The sequence below is a fragment of the Syngnathoides biaculeatus genome, chromosome 6 (assembly GCF_019802595.1).
Source record: "Syngnathoides biaculeatus isolate LvHL_M chromosome 6, ASM1980259v1, whole genome shotgun sequence".
Classification (NCBI taxonomy): Eukaryota; Metazoa; Chordata; class Actinopteri; order Syngnathiformes; family Syngnathidae; genus Syngnathoides; species Syngnathoides biaculeatus.
The window spans coordinates 10,839,345-10,863,058 of NC_084645.1; the positions used below are offsets into that span (position 1 = coordinate 10,839,345).

The window sequence follows — 23,714 nt, forward strand, 5'->3', positions numbered from 1 at the left end:
GGCTTGATTTCCGATTCCAAAACGAGCTCATAAATTTTGTGTGTAAATATGAGGCATTTATTATAAGGAGATTTTAATGGCCATAACAGCCCTCCAAGGTAAACCATAACTGCAATGTGGCCCATGCCAAAAATGTTTGACATCCCTGCTTTAGACGAGTGGTTTCATGAAAAAAGAACCTTAAACAGTCTGATAAACATTCGATGCTAGACAACTAGATTGAACGTGTACATCTGAACCACGAACAAAAGTGTTGTCTTTCCAAGAGGACTCTTCCCTTACCCCCAATCCAACTCTAATGTGACAATATTTCTGATCGCGAGCCAGACAAAAGCAACTGTTCCCAGCACCCAGTTAGAATAACAAACATTTCAGCAGGCCTGCAGGCTGAAACTACACTTCCCGGAGCATGAAATACACTTGGCGTTTGATCGGGCTGCAGTGCTGTCAGAAGCACATATTGGTCCCATAATGTAAAGATACAGTGCAGGCTTCCAAGGAAGATCCCTGGAGTATTCCAGACCTGCGCAACAACCAATTAAAATAAACCAAAAAAAACAGCTCAAGCACATTCACTTCACAGTAACTTGTAGCATGTTGTGACTGTTGTACAGGAAACTGCTGTGACATCCCAGCAAATAATCAAAAGCTGTTCACCTAATTCTCCTTGTTGCATAATTTAGAGATGTAATGTGTAAATGCGTTTTGCAAACTAGTCCAGGAAAATCCAGGAGAAATTATTCATTCCAGCACTGCATTGACTGAATTTTGAATAGTTGTAATTCTTTAGGCAGCACGGTGGTTCAGCTGGTAAAGCACTGGCCTCACAGTTCTGAGGACTTAGTTTTGATCCCAGCCCCACCTCTGTGGAGTTTGCACGTGTCTCCCTATGCCTGTGTGGATTTTCTCGGGGCACTCCAGTTTCCTTCCACATTCCCAAAACATGCACCATTAATTGAACACTCTAAATTACCCCTAGGTGTAATTGTGAGTGTGGCTGTTTGTCTCCATGTGACCTGCGGTTGGCAGGCAACCAGTTCAGACTGCACCCTGCCTCCTGCCCGTTGACAGCTGAGATAGGCTCCAGCACTCCCTGTGACCCTCGTGAGGGTAAGTGGCAAAGAAAATGGATGGATGGATGTAATTCTTTACATAAGCTTCACTTCTTTATAGACCAGACTTCCAATTTATATATGTAACTGTATGTCTATATGGGTGTTTTTTTCTGTATACAATATATGTATAAATCCATCCATTATCTGAGTCGCTTATCCTCACAAGGGTCGTGGGAGTACTGGACTCTATTCCAGCTAACTTTGGGCAGGAGGGGGGTATACCCTGAACCTGATCCCAGGCAATCACAGGGCACATAGAAACATAGGAGCATTCACCCTCACAATCACACCTAGGGGCAATTTAGAGTGTGCAAAGAATCCATGTTTTGTGGGATGTGGGAGGAAACTGGAGTGTCCTGAGAAAACCCAAGCAGGCACAGGGAGAACATGCAAACTCCACACAGGCGGGGAGAAGATTTGAACCCCGGTCCTCTGAACGGAGGCAAAGTCGTCCAGGGAACCCCTCTCCTGATTTTGGGAGGGGTGGGGTGCGGGTGGGGGAGTTCACCCTGGACTGCTGACCAGCACAGGAGACATTAATTCAAACTAATATCCACACCTTAAGCCCCTTTAAAGTCATCAGTGAAAATAAACTTCCTGTCTTTGAAATGCGGGAGGAAACCGAAGATTCAAACTGAGGCAAATGTGCTTATCACTGCTGCTTTGTGCTGTCCATTAGATAAACCTCATTGAAAATTAAGGAAAACAATCTTATTTAAACATTATGTGTATTTAGAGAAGAGCGTAAAAGACATCAGACACCAAATACAAATGATTTAAACCAACAACAAATTGGCAGAGCATCATTACATCTGTTCACTGCATGTATTTTTGAGTGAGATCAAATATGTGGGACAGCTTTAAATTCCAGCGGGATTTGGTGCTATCAATCCACAGTACTTTCATGCAAAGGCTCAAAAATGGGTCTGACTTATCAAGCATGGAGTCTCAGGAGAACATTGACAATTTGTGGCTGCAGAGTAGCACTCATCTCCACCTCATCTGTAGTAGATCAGGGCTGAGCATGAAGGAAAAGAACCTTGTAGTTAAATCAAGGTACAGTACATCATGCTTTTTGTACTTGATATTGAAACATGCACCTTAAAGTCAAGAAAAGCTGTACACTCTACACACTGAAAATCCTCAGAGTTAGTCTTCAAAAATGTTGTTTTAAAAGCCCCTAACATAAAGCCCACAGTCTTGTTGTATGATGTTTTGGATGAACCCGAACAGGACATTAGATAAGTGTCTTTGCGCTCTCCTTTTCAGCCCGTTCTTGATACAAGCTTGCAGTTTATGAGACAAATAAAAGTATAATGACAGATAGGTGACATATGGCCATTTTCTTTCTTTTGTGTGTGTCTTGACTATGTACAATTTTCAGATATCACTAGTTGAAATCTGTAAGAAATGGGATTAAGGAAATTCCGAAAGAAAGCATGCATTCCTCTCTTCTGGTGTTTAGGAAAAGGGGGACAGTGAGGAAAGGTGGAGGCGAGAATGCACAAAGTTCATATTTACACAAGTCCTATTGTGTTTTGGCAGTTCTGTTCAAAACAGCAGCAGTAGAGAAGACAGAAGCATGGGAAAGTAGTAGGAGGCTGCCAAACAACTGACTCGCCCTCTTAGAGACTCTTGGTTGAGCTCGCCTTGGATGTGGGAGCCACGCGAGGACCCAGAGGTTAATGTGTGACTGTTGCGGTTGGAGCACATGTCATAGAGATTTCCTGAAAACTGCATCTTCTTGGATTCTTGGCGGAGAGACTCCCAAACGGTTGCTGCTTCCTCTGGACAGCCGGCCATTGCTACGTTGGCACAGTCATGAAACTCATCCCATGACCTGAGAAGAAAAACAAGAACATGGAAGAATTGATTGGAAAAAAGTATCATGTGTCGGCCATGTTTTTGATGGGATAAAGAAACCCAATTCATACACACAGTTTGGGATTTGGCAAAATTTTGTGTAAAGTTGGTCAAAACCTTGTGTCACCCGATTTTAAAAGATAACACTGGGCATGCTTGGGTATTTGTTTCGTGACTCTCATTTCAAAACCTTGGCTCATTTCAGTGGTTTTCAAACGTTTTGTGGCACGGCCCCCTTTTTGGAGATTAACACCCCAAAAACAATTTGAAATGGGGACTCATCAGACCACAGAACACTTTTCGACTTTTCATTTAGTCCATTTTAGATGCGCTGGGATCCAGAGAAGCTGGCGGGGTTTCTGGGTGTTGTTGGCAAATGGCTTTTGCTTTGCGTAGTAGAGGTTTAAATTGCAGTTGTGGATGTAGCACCACAGTGTATTTACTGACATTGGTTTTCTGAAGTGTTCTTGAACCCAAGTTATGATATCCTTTACATATTGATGTCAGTTTTTGATGCAGTGGTGCCTGAGGGATCAAAGTTCACGGGCATTCAATGTTGGGTTTCAGCTTTGCTGCTTATCTGCAGTGATTTCTCCAGATTCTCCAAACCTTTTGAACTATCAATGGTGAAATCCCTATATTCCTTGAAATTCTTGTTCGAGGAATATTGTCCTTAAAAGGTTCGAGTACTTTCTCACATACTTGTTCATAAAGAGGTGAACCTCACCCCATCTTTCCTTGTGAATGACAGAGGAATTGAGGGAAGCTCCTTTTATACCCAATCATGGCACCCACCTGTTCCCAATGAGCCTGTTCACCTGTGGGATGTTCCAAACAGGTGTTTAATGAGCATTCCTCAACTTTCTCTGTATTTTTTGCCACCTGTCCCAGCTTTTTTTTAACATGTTGTAGCCATAAAATTTCACGTTAATGATTATTTGTAGGCTCTAGCACTCCCTGCATCTTGTGAAGATGAGCAACTAAGAAAATGGATAAATGGATGGATGTTGATTTGTTAAAAGCAATGTTTATCAGTTTGAACATCAAATATCTTTTCTTTGTAGTGCATTCCAATAAATGTAGGTTGAACATGATTTGCAAATCATTCTATTCTCTTTTTATTTATAGTTAACACAACATCCCAAGTTCATTATAACTGGGTTTACGTGATTAACATGGTTAATAATTTTGTTTTTAGATTTGATTTTTTTAATCCAGTAGATTGCCTACACACTACAATAAATAAAGCTTTTTGGTGACAACAATTTTACCCAAAATGGATTGCTTGTAATAATGCAAAATACTTGTGATTGGCAAGTGATCAGTCCAGGATGTACCCATTCAACTGGGATAGGCTCTAGCTGCCCTTTGATGGTGAACAATGAAAGCGCTGTGGAAAATAGATGACTGGATATCTGATGGGCTGAGTACTGCCTCAGTCAAGATGATGAAAGAAAGAAATCTTCTCCAGCATTTCTCTTTCCGTTTAAGATTTAAATGTCTTTTGAGGTGGCATGGTGAAAAACTGGTCAGAGCATCTGCCTCACAGTTGTGAGGACCGGGTTTCAAATCCTGGCCCTGCTTGTCTGGAGTTTCCATGTTCTCCCCGTGCCTGTGTGGATTTTCTCCGGGTACTCCGGTTTCCTCCCACATCACAAAAACATGCAACATTAATTGGAGACTCTAAATTGCCCCTTGGTGTGATTGTGAGTGTGACTGTTTGTCTCCATGTGTCCTGTACCCTGCCTCCTGCCCCAAACTTGGCGATATAAGCATTTTGGCTCCAGCCCCCGCCCCGTGATCCTTGTAAGGATAGGCGGCTGAGGAAATTGATGGATGGATGGATGGATGGATGGATGGATGGATGGATGGATGGATGGATGGATGGATGGATGGATGGATGGATGGATGGATGGTGTCTAGTGTTCTTCGAGCACAGAGGTGGGCAATATACAGCCTACGGGCCACATCCGGCTCATTGACCATTTCAATGTAGCCCACCATAGATTGGTCCAGAATTGCCCGGATCCTGCCAAAATCATGACTACATTTGTTGGATCTTGTCTGGAACACGAAATGGTTCTACCAGATTGTGCTGTAATGCCCACTAGTTCCCCCAGTCAGTCGGTCCAGTGATACATTGAGTTGACTTGAGTTGCTCTGTTTTTACTTCAGCTCTAGACACTTCGTCCACAAGGAGTAGACTAATGATGTGAAATGCCAACAGCGAACGCTGAGCAGTGCTGCCACTTTAGAAAAGAGAAATGAAACACCTTACCTCCCCCAACAGAGCTACCACATTGCATTACTTGTGGCCTCCTAACATTTCTCAGCAAAGGATAGCTGCATGGCAATGATAAAGGTGATTTTTCAACCATTTGCAAGTATTTTGCAAGTCAAACAAGTTGTTAATTTGTAAAAGGTTGAAAGGAATGGATTGAAAGGTGATTGTCAAATCTATAATGCACAGTGATGATCCAATACCAAAAAGTGGTTAAGCAATGCACAATTCACTATTGGCACCCTATTTTGATTTTTCCTTTTTAAAAACTATTTTTGTTGTTGTAAAGTTTGACTAAAGTGCGTGCATGTGTGGGTGTGTGTGCAAAACAGTTTTCTACATGGACCAGTATCAGTTGAGTCGTTTGTCAGGTGTACTGAGAATGATGTACAATACTTGTTTATATTTATGTGCTTACTGTATCTGTCATGTCACTTTGATGCGGACAGCGTGGGATCAATTCTTGCTCAGTGATGGTGTTGATATAAGCCAGCTGACTGACTGGCAACCACTTCAGGGTTTTGTCTGCCTTTTACTTAATGTTAGCTCTGCTGTGACCCTTCTTAGGCTTTGCGGCTTGAACAATGGAGTTTCATGGAGAATTTCTCATGTCAGATGTCAAATCTGCGCTAAGCTGCTGATTTAATGTGGCCTCAACTCCATTAATATTTAAGTTATTGGTTCATGTTGGTGGCTACATGGTGGAGTAACTGGTTAGAGCGTCTGCCTTAGCGTTCTCACGATCATGGTTCAAATCCTGGCCCCGCCCATGTAGAGTATGAATGTTCCCCCTACATTGCTAAAACTTTTATATAGAACATTTCTAAAGAATTTCTATAAGAGATTCTATAGAAATGCTATAGAACTTTTGGACCCAAGTTTAAAAAAAAATGTATAGAAATATTCTACAGATATGCTATAGAACTTTACCACTATAATAATAACAACACATGTACTGGACCGTCCAATAATAATGATTCAACCATCCATCTATTTTCCATACCTCATCCTCGCCCAAATTTGAACTTGTGTCTACTGAAATGAGAGGCAGATGTGCAAACCAGTCCTCCACTATGCTGCACCTTTAATTCATTTTCTTGGAATTTGGGAGGGAACCAAGGACAGGGAGAACATGATGAAGGATGAACTGAGAGGAGACTCAAACCCGGGTCTTCTGATCTGCTGCCCAGCTTGTCAATCACAAAATAACCATTTATACGGGGTCTTCCTTTTGCATTGGTCCCAACCTATGATGGTGCTCTTGGTATTGCGGGCTGCCCAAGGAATGGTCGATCAGTTCTACACACTTCGTTGTACCCTCAAGCGTGCATAAGAGTTCAGCTAGCAGTCAAAATTTGTTTTGTAGACTTGGAGAAAGCATTCGACAGTGTCTCTCAGGGAGTTTTCTGGGGGTGCTTCAGTGTTATGGGGTAGCAACCCCCTGATTTGGGCTCTTCAGTCACTGTACAAACAGTGTCAGAGTTTGGTCTGTATTGTCGGCAGTAAATTGGACTTGTTTCCAGTGAGGTTTGGATTCCTCCAACGCTGCCCTTTGTCACCATCTCTGTTCATTACTTTTATGGACAGAATTTCTAGAGAGGTAGAGGGGGTCTGGTTTGGTTGCCTCTGTATTGCATTTCTGCTTTTTGAGGTTGAGTTCATCAAGCTGTGATCTCCAACTCTCACTGGAACAGTTTGTAGCCTACTGTGAAGGAGCTGGAGTGAAATTAGCACCTCTAAATGTGAGACTGGGTAGAGTGCCCTCTCCTGATTTGGTTTGAGATCCTGCCCTAAGAGAAGGAGTTCAATCAGTCTTGTTCATGAGTGAGGGTAAAATTGAGCAGGAGATCGACTGGAGCTACAGACTCTGCAGTGAAGGAGCTAAGCTAAAAGGCGAAGCTTTCGATTTACATATGTTATGTTACGATCTATGTTCCTACCCACATATATTCATGAGTTCAGGGTTGTGAGTAAAAGAACAAAATTGTGGATATGAGGCGAAATGAGTTTCCTCCACAGGGTAGGATAGGGTGAGAAACGGGGTTATTTGTGAAGGACTCAGAATCAAGCCGCTGGTCCTCAACATCTAGAGGAGGTGGCTATGGCATCTCTTGAGGATGCTTCCTGTACACCTCCCTGTTGAGGTGCTCTGGGCTTGCCCCACCAAGAGGAGTGTCCAGGAATGATCAAGAATATGTTGGTTACCTCCCAGGCTGGCATGGGAACCCCTTGGGAATCCCCCTGAAGGGCTAGACAAGAGGAGACAGAAGTCTTGGCTTCTCTGATAAAGCTCCTGCCCCCCCCATTCATGAAAGAAAATGGAGGGATGCATCGAGAACTTTTCCAAGATGCTTGAGATGACGATCTTTTGATACCATTACATTTTATTTTTATTTACTTTTATCATTAGTAAAAAAAAAAAAAAAGGACCCTACATTTCTATATTACTTCAGATTGGTTATATGACATGATGTCACCATTTTGCAGAATCTACCTGAAATCCACTGCTATACTGCACCGAAACATATAATATTAAACAATGCATCTTTAGATCCTACATATCTATGAATCAAAAATGTCTGAAAGGTCCTCCCCCCATCCCACAAAAGCTCAATCCAAACTCTGGAAGTAACTCTGAGTTTATTGACAAATTCATCATTGAATGTTTATCTCCTGACGAGTCTGTCGCAACTACCAGCCTGAAGGGCTGTGCTTCACAGACTCACTACACTGGCTTGAAATAGAAGCATACAGATCTTTTTTCTTTGTAGTATATGCACTTTTTGTGTAGAAGACTATTTGTTTTATTTGTTTGACTGGCAAATGGAAAATTATTATAGGATTTATTTTGTGGTGCTGTGTTTCTTTGGAATTGAGACTCATTTCTGCAAGAGACTGCAGTATTTTTCAGTTGCAAAAGCACAAAACCATAGTTTCTGAACAAAATTCTTGGTGTCCTGAACATACCTGAATTGCACAAGTTTTGATGGAACCTTGAGCACTTTTGACGTAGTTAGACACAACTAGAAAAGATATTTCTCCCACTACTTTGATGCACTTGTATTGCACAATGGTGATCACATGTACCAAGAGTGAAAGTCAATTATTTTTTATGCCGAGATAGACACTAAAATCAAAAGTATTACACAATTGCAAAAACCTTCCACTCAAGTAAAATTTCGGCTCAAATTTACTACATCCTAAGCCCAATGTCAGCCTCACACATTTGCCAAGCGATTACATGCAGTGATTTACAAAAGACTTAATCCTCTTGCATACATTTGACACTGAAGTTTAGCGCGGTGTAATTCTTTTGCAATTCCAAAGCACTAGCTGTCAAATTACCACGGCTATTTGTTAAACTCAGCCAACAGGGGCCCAAACACATAACTGCTTAATTGTAGACACACAACTAAGGTTTAAGCTCTAGAAAAATGCAGTAGGTGAGTTCACGTGTCTTCAACTAAAATGAAGACAGAAAAAGACAGAAGGTGAGAGAGGGAGTCCACGGAGGAGAAGGGAGACCAGAAGTAGGAGGCGAACAAAGAAGTGTCCCAAATTTGTCAAGTGAAATTTGCACAACACAGATTGACCATGCCATGAACCAAAGACTGATGCTAAGAGAGGCTGGATTAAAGTTCAATCAAATCTTAGAAGTGTTACAATGGAATGGAAGCAACTGGTTAGAGTAGTGGCCTCACAGTTCTGAGGACCAGGATTCAAATACCAGCTCTGCCTGTGTGGAGTTTGCATGTGTCTCCCTATGCCTGTGTGGGTTTTCTTGGGGCACTCCGGTTTCCTCCCACATCCTAAAAACATGCAACATTAATTGGACACTCTAAATTGCCCCTAGGTGTGATTGTGAGTGCGGCTGTTAACTGTCTCCATGTGCCCTGCAATTGGCTGGCAACCAATTCACCGTGTACCCAGCCTCCTGCCCGTTGATAGCTGAGATAGGCCCCAGCACTGCCGGGACTATTGTGAGGATAAGCAGCTAAGAAAATGGAAGGATAGATGGATAGTAATAATAATAATAATAATAGGTGCCATGGTGGCCGACTGGTAAGACTGCGGAGGTGTCCAAGTCAAGCCCCAGGGGCCAGATCTGGCCCACCACATCATTTTTTTGTGGCCTGCAAAAGCAAATCATGTGCTTGAAGTGCCATGATTCATACTGTCATATGCAATAAATCTTTGCAATTTTATTTCAAAACCCCTTTTTACAGTATTGCACTGTAACTTGAACAACAGTTACAAACTATTACCCTTTTAATTTGTTGTATATGTAATAACATAGGGTGATGATTCAATATTTATATGATTTGACAGTCATAATGGCCCTCTAAAAGAACCATAACCAGAATTTGGCCCAGGACAAAAATGAGTCTGGGTTAGAAAATCTGCCTCACGGTTCTGAGGACCCGGGTTCAAATTCACTGTCACCTGTGTGGTGTATGCATGTTGTCCCTGTGCCTGCATGAATTTTTTCCAGGTACTCCAGTTTCCTCCCACACCCCAAAATCATGTTTCGTAGGTAAATTGAAGAATCTAAATTGCGTGTTAGTGTGAATGGTTGTTTGTGTGTGTGCCCTGTGATTAGCTAGATACCCATTCAAGGTGTACCCCGCCTTCCGCCCAAAGATACCTGAGATAGAGTCCAGCACACCTGCGATCCTAGTGAGGATAAGTGGGTACGGAAGATGAATGAACAAGGACAGACAACCCGGACGCCAAGCACCAGGATCCCCACGGGGTGATTCGGGTGGACGACCTCGGTGAGGAACCAAACGGCGAAGCAGGAACCAGACCAAGTCATGCCACTGCTCGGGACGAGGACCTCCCACACCGTGGTTGCGAGACGACCAGGGATTGGTAGCCACCGAGGCTTAGTCACGAGGCAGCCAGAGATCAGTCTCAGCCGAAGTCCGGATACAAAGGGGTCGGGAATCATCCGAGGAGGACGGCGGAGAGAAGAACCAAAGCCATGACCGCCACAATCACCATCACAGCCATCCCGAGGACCCTCCAGCTTCGGAGTGGCTCATCAGAACTCCCCAGTTCCTGTTTCCGTTGAGACAGGGGCTGCCACGCGGAGGACCCGGGTAGATGGGCAAGCGAGTTCCTTCGAACGGGTTGGAGGACTCGGACCTACCGGGCGAAAACGCTCGGGAGCTGGAAATGCGGGGAGGTGAAACAAACTGACTGGGATTAAAAATCGGGCGAAGAGATTCATAGTCGAAATAATCCGTGTCGTAGTCAGGCAGCCGATCATATAAATCACGGTCCTCCTCGTAGTCCAAAAAATCTGAGTCCAACAGAATGTGAGGCGCTGGACGGGTCGTGGTTGGGACGTATTCATAGCTTGCCGGCGGGGCGTGTGACACGGAAGCGGAGGACGTCAAGGAGCCTACCTGGATCGGACAGGCTTGGTCCTCCGGCAGTCGGTCTACCTTGCGTCGGTCCCGGCGACTCCGGGCCCTCCTGCTGGGTCCTGTTTTGGCCAGATCGTTCTGTCACGACCCATCGGAACGGAGGTAGGACCCAAATGCAGGAGTACACAGGAGACGCAGAGGTAATTCGGGAAAAAAGTTTACTGTTCCACGGTCGGGGATCGGGCAGGGAGTCAGGTGCAGCAGGGGTAGTCAGGACATTGGGCATAGAGAGGAGGTCAGCGGGCAGGCAGGAGTCGGTACACGGGAGATCGATCAAAGCAGGCAGGAGTATCAAGGGAGTCAGGCTTACGGGGTCGGTTGGAGAACAGGCGGAGGTTGGTACACACGGGTTGACAATCAGGGGTACGGGAGTGCTGGAACTGGGCATGAACCGCACCAGTCGTTCACATGGTCCTATATACACCGAGACCAATCAGCCAGTATGAGGCGGAGGCGTGTGCCTCCCAATCAGCACGACTGTGCGGGCACCAGTGCAGCTGGGGCTGGACCCCAGGATCATGACAACTTGTATTTGTTTTTATTCAAATAACCTTCAAACTAGACCTGTAGAGCTCAGTCTGACTACAAATGGCCGTTAACGCATCCTAACATAATGTTGGCTATCTGTTCCCACAGGAGAAACTGTGACAGTAATGACAAGGCCTTGAGAAGGAGGGACAGATGAACAGAGAGAGAGAGAGAGAGAGAGAGAGAGAGAGAGAAAGAGAGAGAGAGAGACAGAGACAGAGACAGAGACAGAGAGAAATAGCGAGAAATTGTGTGGAAGCAGATGGTTCTGACAAAAAAAAATACAGGAGGCAAAAAAAAAAGCCTTTTAAAAATCATTCCATGGAGATTAGTGGCAATGAAAATCACATTTTAAGATCATTAACATGACAAAGCGATGTTGTTCACTTGGTAAAACACGAATAAGAAACAAATAAAGCAGTCAGGAATACAATTAAGCAACATACTGGTTTCATACTTGACTTATTTGAGATAGCGATAGAAGTTTTATTGCTGTGTGTTGATAGTTGTGTTGTATATAGTTCAAGATTTTATTGTATGCATTGTCTTTTTCAATATTTGATGGCTCATACACACGTTGCCATTGCTGAGACCAAAGCAACTTCTCCAACTTTTCCACTTCCAAGGAGAAGGACCTTGTTAATTTATATCCCGAATTAGTGTGGACTTCAAAATAATTTAAAATTTCTCATGTGCCTTCAGCTTTTCCACATTTTGTCATATTTCTGCCACAAACAAAAATTATTGGTTAATGGGGTTTCATGCTATTGACTGACACAATATTATTTTTCAAATACAAAGGACAAAAATGTGGCATGTCAAACTACACACCCCAAATAATATTGTGTTCTGTCCTCAGAAAAAAATCCACCACAACTAGTTGTCTTCAGAATTCACGTATAGAGTGCTTGTTGTTGGCATAGAACTACACAGCATCAGTCGTAATGGTGACTTTATGAAGAGAGCGGTTTGGCAACGATGTATCAAGAAAAAGGAATCTTTTTAGTGAACGGAGCTAACCAAAGCTCTTAATGGAAAGCCTTGGTTTTCTGCCTGTAGGACAGCACTACTCTTGGACATAAAATGGCAAATGTAGGTATTGGCAAGATGAATTAAGGGCCGCAAAATTCTCATGGGCTGTAGATTGGACATTGCGTTGTTACATCTGCAAACTATTTGTTCAGAATGACAAATATTTTTAGTGAAATGAAACAAATCAGTTTAGGAAAGCATTTGGTAATTGACACCCAAAAAAGTATTGCACATAGAAGTAAAAAATTAGCTCCAAATAATGCTTGAAAACAGACACAAATACAAATGTGTAGTACTACAAATTGAAGAATAACATGTACAGATGCAATTGGCACTTAAAGTGGAATTCCGGTAGTTTGCATTAACAATGTATGCGATAGGTCATGTCATCTGTACTGTACCTTGAAAATTTGAAGTTAATCCTCTCTCATTTAATGGTGTTCTGAGAAAATTTTATCGGCAATTACAAATTTTCAAGGGTGCCACCATTTTGGTGAGTCACATGACCTACGTGCGTGGATGTGACGTATTAGATGCGGGCAACAAAGGTTTGCTTGGGAAGCAATTATGGCCAGCGCTGATTTTTCAAGTTTATGCTCATCTGATGAAGAAATAGCAGTATCGGTTGATCGGAAAGACGGAGGAATACGTCCATACAGATTTGAACCTGTGGCTGTAAATAATGTTGAATATTCAGATGGTTATTTGGACGGGAATGACACGGAGTCTGACTACATGGAGACCGACGTGCAGGACATCAAGTGCGTAAACAAAGGCTCAGTTACATTCCTAAACAATCATGGACAGTGCTGATTTCACGGATTTATCCTCATCTGATGAAGAACGTGAGTCGGCCAATGCGAGGGACACCATTCATCCATCCTATCGATTTTGGAGTGCGTTTAGGCCAGCCAGTGGAGGACTGAGGACACCATTCGTGGACATGAAGGATGGGAGAACCCATGAGTGAAAGGTCGGCCTTATACTGTGGGAAAGTTTGTCTGAGCCAACAGGGTGGCCGTGAAAATGAAATGATCTTTGGCTTGGTGAAAGTTAATACTGCCTCCACAACACCAGCACGGTAGTTCAGCTGGTAAAGTGTTGGCCTGTTGATTTTTGAGTTTTTTTTTTTTTTTTGAGTTGTGTGTGTGTGTGTGTGTGTGTGTGTGTGGTGTGTGTGTGTGTGTGTGTGTGTGTGTGTGTGTGTGTGTGGAGAATTGTGGAGTTTGCATGTTCTTCCCGTGCCTGCATAGTTTGTGTGTGTGTGGAGAATTTTGGGGTTTGCATGTTCTCCCCATGCCTGCATAGTTTTTCTCCGGGCACTCTGGTATCCGGTCCTTACATGATTCTTTTTCTTACTGGGCAAAACATGCCACCGAACATTCCACGGATTATTTCTATCTGAATTATGGCAGAACTTCGTGATACAGTAAGGTATTTTACCGTGTCCATTCGTGGTTGTAGCGCATGTGAAGACGTTACAAAGCGACAATTTCTTTGTTTCCGTACTTAATACGTCACATCCACAAATGTAGGTTGTGTGACTCGCCAAAATGGTGGCGCCCATGAAAATTCATAATTGCCGATAAAAATCTTCTCAAGACACCATTAAATGAGAGAGGATTAACATCACATTTTCAAGATACAGTACAGATGATATGACCTATTGGATCCATTGTTAATCCAAACCACCGGAATTCCCCTTTAAAGATATCTATCATTGTCTAAGCCACTTATCCTCTTAAGACAGGAGGCAGGGTAAACGCTGAACTGGTTGCCAGCCAATCGCAAGGCACATTGAAACAACCATTCACACTCACAACAACACCTAAAGGCAATTTGGAGTCTCCAATTAATACGTTTTTAGAATGTGGGAGGAAACTGGAGTTCTTGGAAACAAAGCCATGCAGACACGGGGAGAACATGCAAACTCCACAGAGGCGGGGCTAGGATTTGAATCTCGGTCCTCAGAACTGTGAGGCTAACACACTAACCAGTCACACTACCATGCCACCTACTTAAAGGTCAAGTGTCATCCTTATAAACATTCTAAAATATATATTGTAATGAAAATTACATATAACATTATTCACTTCAGCGGAGAGCGTGTCATCCATGCGCAAAGTTGCAGAGGTGTCATTCTACGACGTCCAAGTGGTCGCCATATTGGCTGCATCCCCTGTCCGTCACGTCACACGGACATTCGTCAATGAAAACACGCAGTGGATCCAACTATGGGAGACGAACACGCCCCTTCTGACACGGAGGCTCTTTTCGAAAAGGAGAACATCACACAACCGAGTGAAGTTACCGGGGCAATATTACCCTATTGTTTCTAGCCATAATCAGATGATATGCGCTCACGGCTAAACCGCCTCCCTGTCCGATCCATTTCCGCGGCGGAAATGACCCATCACGGCTAATCGCAGCCGGCCGGTGTGGCTCATTTTCGGCGCCGAGGTGGCTTATCACAGAGCCGAGCCGTGCTGCTTTAGGGGGTTGTTCATAGCTGCCACAGTACGCGATGAGCAACACTGTCGAGCCTGGGCGCTTTACTGCGTTGTCGTCGCACGCAGTTGAGTGAGGCATTGTCGGCTGCGTTCTACAGAGCCGCCGCAGTCCACAATCTCGACATGCAGCCTTCGTCGAAGCCATGATCAAGCTCGAGGAGGAGTTTGCAAAAGTAGAAAGCCTGAAAACTTCTCGATCAAGCCTAGTGAAGGACGAGGAAAGCATGGCAAGGCGTGGAGGATCCAAGTGCATGGAAGCAGTGAGGTAAGGCAAGAGTAGAAGAAGCTCCAAAAATTAATTAAAAATGAAAACAACTTCATAAAGTGACCAAAATCCTCAATGTAATAAACCATGACCGAAATCAAGCTAAACTACACACGACTGACTGACTGACTTCATTACTTTGTAAAAAATCAATGACCAACAAGTGACACGGATGATGGGTAGATCCGTGCCGGGCGCTTTAGCCACGCCTACTTAGATACTGTTGTTATGCACCCCAAGCTACTGAGCAAAATGGCAGATGCAGTGCGGCCGAAGCATGTATGAGCGATTCATTAGAACGAATTCCCGATCGTATTTCTGTTTCCTTTCTGCCCATGGTATCAGAAATATCGACAAAGAGGGTACAGAAAGGCCTGAATTACTTTCAACAGGGATATATTGATAATGTCAAGGTTTCACAAAGGTTAACGCCAGTTAAAGTTTCTGCAATGTGTTGGCCGTCCATGCGAAAGAATCAACCACCTTATAAACTAATGTTAGACATCGAATGCGATAAGATTTTTGATGCCTATTGTTCATGCAAAGCAGGGTAAGTTTGCATTTTTACGCCACATAAACATGTCGATGCAAAATTACATCTACGTTCATAGTGGATACTTAATTTACATAAATTATGGCAGCCACTGTACACGTAAATGTAGGCCCAAAATATTTGTATTCACGTGATGTGTCTAATCATGGATAAGAAGGCTTGAGAGCAGAGCCGAGGTGCGGCTGGAAGCTTTGAGTTGCCCCCAGCTCAGGTAGAGCTTCCTTCTTCCTTTATAGCTGTTACACCAACTAATTGAATAGTTTACCTTGGAACAGAGGGCTTTGTGCTGACTTATCTTTGATACGTTCAGGTGGTTGTGAGGTCAGCCACAAGCCTTAATCGACCCTTTGCATTTATCTAAATTACGCTTTGGGGTGGAAAAGCGCACCAGATATCCTCCCAGTAATCTCTCTGGATAGCGCTTATCTCCATTACACATTCCCCAGCCACATCGAAGCACCATATTTCAAAATCGGATATAAGCAGGACTATACACTCGCAATTCAAAGGCTTAAAGTAACCACCCTCTCTCTTTGTTTGTGGGTAAAACATCGCAGCTGTGGACAGCATGCGCAGAGTTCAGAAAATGACGCTCACTGATTGGTCAAAAAGGACCTGTGAATCATTCTCACGAATCCATCCATAGACTGACAAGAACTGAAAAAAAAAATGAGTTAAATACGCAGATTGATGAGACAACGAAAAACACCGAGACAGGACATAAGTTAGTGGAGGGAGCTGATTGATCAACACAAGGTAGGAGATTTAACGAGAACAGGTGGACCCAACTCACAAAACAAGCACACGAGACATGGAACACAGGAAAAATAAAATCAACCTAACCAAAACTGAGAACATGAGAGAAAAAAAAAAATCATTTTGTACATTTCCTACAAACACTCATCGATCACTTCCTGTTGGATCTGTGGTCACATGTAATGCTTTCTGTTGCATCCTCTGTGATTTTATACTCATCTGCTACTTTTGTACTCATCCAATAACCAACTCAAAGCTAGGAATGCAAACAGTCCAAAGAAAACGTCAGTCACGTCATTTTCCTTAAAGTGATAAGCACACCGACATGAGGTGTCATCTGTGTGCAACTGTTGTCTGTCTCAATGTGGCCGACGATTGGCTGGCAACCGGTTCCGGGTGTACCCTGTCTCCTGCCTGTTGACAGCTGGGATAGGCTTCAGCTCTCCCACGACCCTTGTGAGGATAAGCAGCTCAGAAAATTGATGGATAAATAATGCAAATATGAATTTTAAATGACACCATAACATCTTCGTCCTCTGACCTCTATGTAACACCTTCAGAGTGTCATTATTTTACACTAGCAAGTGTTGTTTAGTAAGTCTCACTCTATTAATAATGTTTATGGTTTCAAAACCTTTGGTTTAAAAAGTGGTTTCCATATAAACCCTGTAACACTGTTGATTTCAACTCTGAGTGTTTTAAATTTGATTTTAAATCTGCCAAAGGGAGAATGAATTTAAAAACTTCAAATTGTCATAATATCATCCAAAAGAATGAGAATAAAACCACCACGACTGAATAATTTCAAACTTATCTTTGTAAGAGTTACAGTGAAGAAAATATGTATTTTCATCCTGGGTGCATGTCCACTGTGATAGAGATAAGAGAAAAGAGCTGAGACCACCATTTCCAAGGTGACTGTTTGTAATACACTAAGACACCATGGTTGGCACAAAATGTTCCCCTGCTTAAACCACCACATGTCAAGGCCCGAATTAAGTTTGCCAATGACCATTTGGATGATACAGAGGAGTCGTGGGAGAAGGTTTTTTGGTCAGATGAGACCAAAATGGAACTTTTTGGTCATAATTCCATTAACCGTGTTTGGAGGAAAACAAATGAGTTCCATTCCAAGAACACCATCCCTACTGTGAAGAATGGGGGTGGTAGCATCATGCTTTGGGTGTGTTTTTCGACACATGGGACAGGTGGGACAGGGCGACTGCACTGTATTAAGGAGAGGATGACCGTGGCCATGTATTGTGAGATTTTGGGGGAAAAGCTCTTTCCCTTAGTCAGAGCATTAAAGATGGATCGTGGCTGGGTCTTTCAACATGACAATGACCCGAAGCACACAGCCAGGAAAGCCAAGGAGTGGTTCCGTAAGAAGCATATCAAGGTTCTGGCGTGGCCTAGCCAGTCTCCAGACCTAAACCCAATAAAAAAATCTTTGGAGGGAGCTGAAACTCTGTGTTCCTCAGCGAAAGCCCCGAAAACCTGTCTTATCTAGTGTGTAGTGGAGTGGGCAAAAATCACTCCTGCTTCTTCTTCTTCTTTTCCTTTCGGCTTGTCCCGTTAGGGGTCGCCACAGGGTGTCACCTTTTGCCATCTTAGCCTATCTCTTGCAGCTTCCTCTCTAACCCCAACTGCCCTCATGTCTTCTCTCACCACATCCATAAACCTTCTCTTTGGTCTTCCTCTCGCTCTTTTGCCTGGCAGCTCCATCCTCAGCACCCTACCACCAATATACTCACTCTCTCGCCTCTGAACATGTCCAAACCATCGAAGTCTGCTCTCTCGAACCTTGTCAGCAAAACATCCAACTTTGGCAGTCCCTCTAATGAGGTCATTTCTAATCCTATCCAACCTGCTCACTCCGAGCGAGAACCTCAACATCTTCATTTCTGCCACCTCCACTTCTGCTTCCTGTTGTTTCTTCAGTACCACCGTCTCTAATCCGTACATCATGGCCGGCCTCACCACTGTTTTGTAAACTTTGCCCTTCATCCTAGCAGAGACTCTTCTGTCACATAACACACCAGACACCTTTCGCCAGCTGTTCCAACCTCCTTGGACCCGTTTCTTCACTTCCTTACCACACTCACCATTGCTCTGGATTGTTGACCCTAAATATTTGAAGTTTTCCACCCTCGCCATCTCTTCTCCCTGTAGCCTGACTCTTCCCCCTCTACTTTTCTCATTCACGCACATATATTCTGTTTTACTTCGGCTAATCTTCATTCCTCTCCTTTCCAGTGCATGTCTCCATCTTTCTAATTGTTCCTCTGCATGCTCCCTGCTTGCACAGCATATCACAATATCATCTGCGAACATCATGGTCCAAGGGGATTCCAGTCTAACCTCATCTGTCAGCCCATCCATTACCACTGCAAACAGGAAGGGGCTGAGAGCTGATCCCTGATGCAGTCCCACCTCCACCTTAAATTCTTCTGACACACCTACAGCACATCTCACTGCTGTTCTGCTGGCCTCATAAATGTCCTGTCCTATTCTAACATATTTCTCAGCCACACCAGATTTACGCATGCAGTACCACAGTTCCTCTCTTGGTACTCTGTCATAGGCTTTCTCTAGATCCACAAAGACACAATGTAGCTCCTTCTCACCTTCTCTGTACTTTTCCACTAGCATCCTCAAGGCAAATAATGCATCTGTGGTACTCTTTCTAGGCATGAAACCATACTGTTGCTCGCAGATACTTACTTCTGTCCTGAGTCTAGCCTCCACTACTCTTTCCCATAACTTTATTGTGTGGCTCATCAACTTTATTCCTCTATAGTTCCCACAGCTCTGAACATCCCCTTTGTTCTTAAAAATGGGAACTAGAACACTTTCCCTCCATTCTTCAGGCATCTTTTCGCCCGCTAGTATTCTGTTGAATAAGTTGGTCAAAAACTCCACAGCCATCTCTCCAAATTGCTTCCATACCTCCACCAGTATGTCATCAGGACCAACTGCTTTTCCATTTTTCATCCGTTGTAGTGCCTGTCTGAGTTCCCCTTTACTAATCATTGCCACTTCCTGGTCCTTCACACTTGCCTCTTCAACTCTTCCTTTTCTCTCATTTTCTTCATTCATCAACTTCTCAAAGTATTCTTTCCATCTATTTAGTACACGACTGCCACCAGTCAACACATTTCCATCTCTATCCTTAATCACCCTTACCTGCTGCACATCCTTCCCATCTCTATCCCTCTGTCTGGCCAACCTGTAGAGATCCTTTTCTCCTTCTTTCGTGTCCAACCTGGTGTACATGTCTTCATATGCCTCTTGTTTAGCCTTTGCCACCTCTACCTTTGCCCTACGTTGCATATCGATGTACTCCTTTCGCCTCTCCTCAGTCCTCTCAGTATCCCATTTCTTCTTCGTTAATCTCTTTCCTTGTATGACTCCCTGTATTTTGGGGTTCCACCACCAAGTCTCCTTCTCCCCTTTCCTGCCAAAAGACACACCAAATACTCTCCTGCCTGTCTCTCTGATTACCTTGTCTGTCGTAGTCCAGTCTTCCAGGAGCTTCTGCTGTCCATCGAGAGCCTGTCTCACCTCTTTCCGAAAGGCCGCACAACATTCTTCCTTTCTCAGCTTCCACCACATGGTTCTCTGCTCTACCTTTGTCTTCTTAATCTTCCTACCCACCACCAGAGTCATCCTACACACTACCATCCTATGCTGTCGAGCTACACTCTCCCCTACCACTACTTTACAGTCAGCAACCTCCTTCAGACTACATCGTCTGCACAAAATATGATCCACCTGCATGCTTCTACCTCTGCTCTTGTAGGTCACTCTATGTTCCTGCCTCTTCTGGAAATAAGTGTTCACTTCAGCCATTTACATCCTTTTTGCAAAGTCCACCACCATCTGTCCCTCAAAGTTCCTTTCCTGGATGCCATACTTACCCATCACTTTTTCATCGCCCATGTTTCCTTCACCAACAATCTGCACCAGTCACAACTCTCTCTCTGTCTGGGATACATTATCATCTTCATCTAGTTCCTTCCAGAATTTCTCTTTCATCTCTAGGTCACATCCTACCTGTGGGGCATAGAAGCTAACCACATTATACATAACACCCTCAATTTCAAATTTTAGTCTCATCACTCGATCTGATACTCTTTTCACCTCCAAGACATTCTTAGCCTGCTCTTCCTTTAAAATAACCCCTACTCCATTTCTCTTCCCATCTACTCCGTGGTAGAATAATTTAAACCCTGCTCCTAAACTTCTAGCCTTACTACCTTTCCACCTGCTCTATTGGATGCACAGAATATCAACCTTTCTCCTAATCATCATGTCAACCAACTCCTGAGCTTTTCCTGTCATAGTCCCAACATTCAAAGTCCCTACACTCAGTTGTAGGCTCTCTGCATTCCTCTCTTTCTTCTGACGATGGATTCGGTTTCCTCCTCTTCTTTGTCTTCGACCCACAGTAGCTGAATTTCCACCGACGCCTTGCAGGTTAGCAGTGCCGGGGGCGGGCGTTGTTAACCCGGCAACGACCGATCCGGTATGGGATTCTTTAGATGAACTCTCACATTTGTTTGGCACAGTTTTTACGCTGGATGCCCTTCCTGATGCAACCCCCTGCATTTATCCGGGCTTGGTACCGGCCTACAGATTCCACTGGTTTGTGCCCCCCATAGGGCTGCATTGCAAAAATCACTCCTGCAGTGTGTGCAAACCTGGGGAACAACTACAGGGAACGTTTGACCTCTGTAATTGCAAACAAAGGCTACTGTACTAAATAATATTGTTTTTCTCAGGTGTTCAAATCTTTATTTACAGCTGTATCACACAAAACCATTACAAAAATTCATATATTGTGATTTCTGGATTTTTCCTTTTGGATTATCTCTATCACAGTGGACATGCACCTACAAAGAAATTTCAGACCCCTCCATGATTTCTAAGTGGGAGGACTTGCAATATAGCATGGTGATCAAATACTTATTTTCTTCACTGTCTTTAAAAACAGTTCTAGTTTTGGATCTCACTTGGAATCTGCAGGTGCAACATTACGTTGTGAGTGTATAAGAATGAAATGTGAGGTGTAGAAAAGTTTTACTTTTTTTCATGTCATATCTGAGGAATTGTTTCTCATCTCACACACACACACACCACACACACACACACACACACACACACACACACATACACACACACACATGCACACACATGCATGCATACACAAATTTGGATTAGGTCCAGAACTTCAACATTCCAGCAGTCTGCTACTGGTTCAGGGAGGCTTGTTGCCTCCTTGCTATGGGAGGAGCAGCAGATGGAAGTGATGAGTCTTGTATGCTTGTGTGTGTGTGTGTGTGTGTGTGTGTGTGTGTGGTGTGTGTGTGTGTGTGTGTGTGTGTGTGTGTGTGTGTGTGTGTGTGTGTGTGTGTATGTGTTAGCTTGAAGTCACAGGTGGTGCGTAAACAGCAGAACAACTGTGAGGACACTTAACAGACAAGCAGCTGCTTACAAACAAGACTAAAACCTCAAGAGAGTTCTACTCTACTGCTGATAACATTTTATTGCTGTCATTGTAAAACTTCCAAACGCATCTTCTCAGCTTTGTTCTTGAAGTTCTTTTCCTCAACTGGAATAAATACTGTGACCTGAAGGGTGTTTTGGTACTTTCAGCATCAGCAGTATTTGAGATACCAAGTTGTAGATACTAAGTTGTATCAATAGAGTTGAGTAATTAATTTAAAACTGGGCGGCACGGTAGATCAGTTGTTAAATGTTGGCCTCACAGTTCTGAGGTCCAGGGTTCAATCTCAGCCCCACCTGTGTGGACACAAAATCACCAACTAAAGGAAGAATCCAGAAACGTGAAACAAGGTCCGATGACTATGACACAAACTAAGACTTGACAAGATGTGGATAAACAAAAGGGCACAGACTTGCTGTGACAAGGAAATCTCAACACTAAACTTGCAACTTATATACACTGTAGCGGAGAATCCAACATGCAGTAAATGCAACACAATGCACTGGCAAATGCCAGTGACAAAACTCCAAATTAAATATATGGTCTAATCACAGTGCGTCATGCGACACAGCTGTGACCAGTGACAGGTGTCAGAGATGAAACCGCTCGGAGGGGCGGCAAGGTCACGCCCTTCTTGGCCATGGTCCAGCCTTGCTCATGACAGTGGATTCGTCCAACTGCAGTGAGAAACACTCACAATCTCCGATGCCCTTCCACACATCAGCCATGGCTTCACAGCGCCGTGTAACTGCCCTCCTTTACAACTGCAGAGATTTTATTGAAGAGAATATTTCCGCTTTATTTTTAAAAGATCGGAACTATGAGTCAGGTATGACTCATCTCTCCATCTTGGAAGGACTTCTTGTTATCAACGATGATGTGACGAACCCGGAACGAATGACAGCTTTCACTGTTGAACTCTGATGTGTAAAAAGTGACTGCTGTGCGGCCAGTTGGAATTTTAATCCGTTCACTTTTCTCATTCTTATCCTGCTTTTCGGCGCAATGTCGGTGTTGTATTTTCCATAAACAGTTCGAAGACGCCGCTCCACATTTCACTACACTGTTAGATGAGGCAAACGCACTTCGAAATGACATCGTTAAAAAATTGTCCGGCTCCCATTCCGTATAAAAGTGATACATACGTCTTCTTTACTGCAGCATCCATACTCATGTTTGTTAAGATTTCTGAAACTAGAGCTTAAAATAGGTTGGGAACTCTAACTTTTCCTGTACTGTCGCTGTTTGCACATGCGCGGTGAGTTAAAGTTAAAAAAAATACGGCTGATGTCTTTTTTTTTTTCTCGGCACGCCATTTCGATCGACCGAAACTGCCTTGTGACCGACTGGTTGATCGTGATCTACGCATTGAGCACCCTTGATGTATACAGTACATACACGGGTTTTTTTTTTAAAATAGCATTCATTTTTTCTTTGTTTGTACTCTAGAATTTGCTACATAGGTGTGACTGAGAATCTCCTGACCATGAGATGCCAATGCGGCAGTGGACCAAAAGTTTGTCACCATCCTCAGACACTCAGTTTGGAAATATCTATTTGGTTAGCATCTATAGGTAACTTTCAATAGTTATGCTCGCCCACACTGTTACAATTGTGAATACACTTTATTAAGTCAGTGTTTAATGGTTCATGATTAAATTCAGTTTTACTTTGCATGTTTTACTACTGTCTTTACAGTGGGCAAGTAACCTTTAAGATACATTATAAGATATATAATTTTGCCCTGTTGTAACACAGCAACTATTTTTCATCAGTGCCTCTCCCATTCCATCTTAAGCACAGCAAAAGGTCACCGTTTAATTCCATTGGGCATCCTTAGCCCTGAATATTTCCTTTTCAGCCCTGCTGA

General features: G+C 43.5%; 1 protein-coding gene across 1 annotated transcript in view; it reads right to left on the reverse strand.

The window, feature by feature from the left end:
• Positions 1–1,494: 1,494 nt before the first annotated feature.
• nrn1la (neuritin 1-like a) overlaps positions 1,495–23,714 on the reverse strand; it is a 95,979-nt gene continuing 73,759 nt past the window's right edge. Inside the window, exon 3 of the mRNA XM_061822264.1 lies at positions 1,495–2,955. Coding sequence (XP_061678248.1) covers positions 2,667–2,955 — 289 coding nt within the window. The 3' untranslated portion in view covers positions 1,495–2,666. The remainder of the gene's footprint in view (positions 2,956–23,714) is intronic.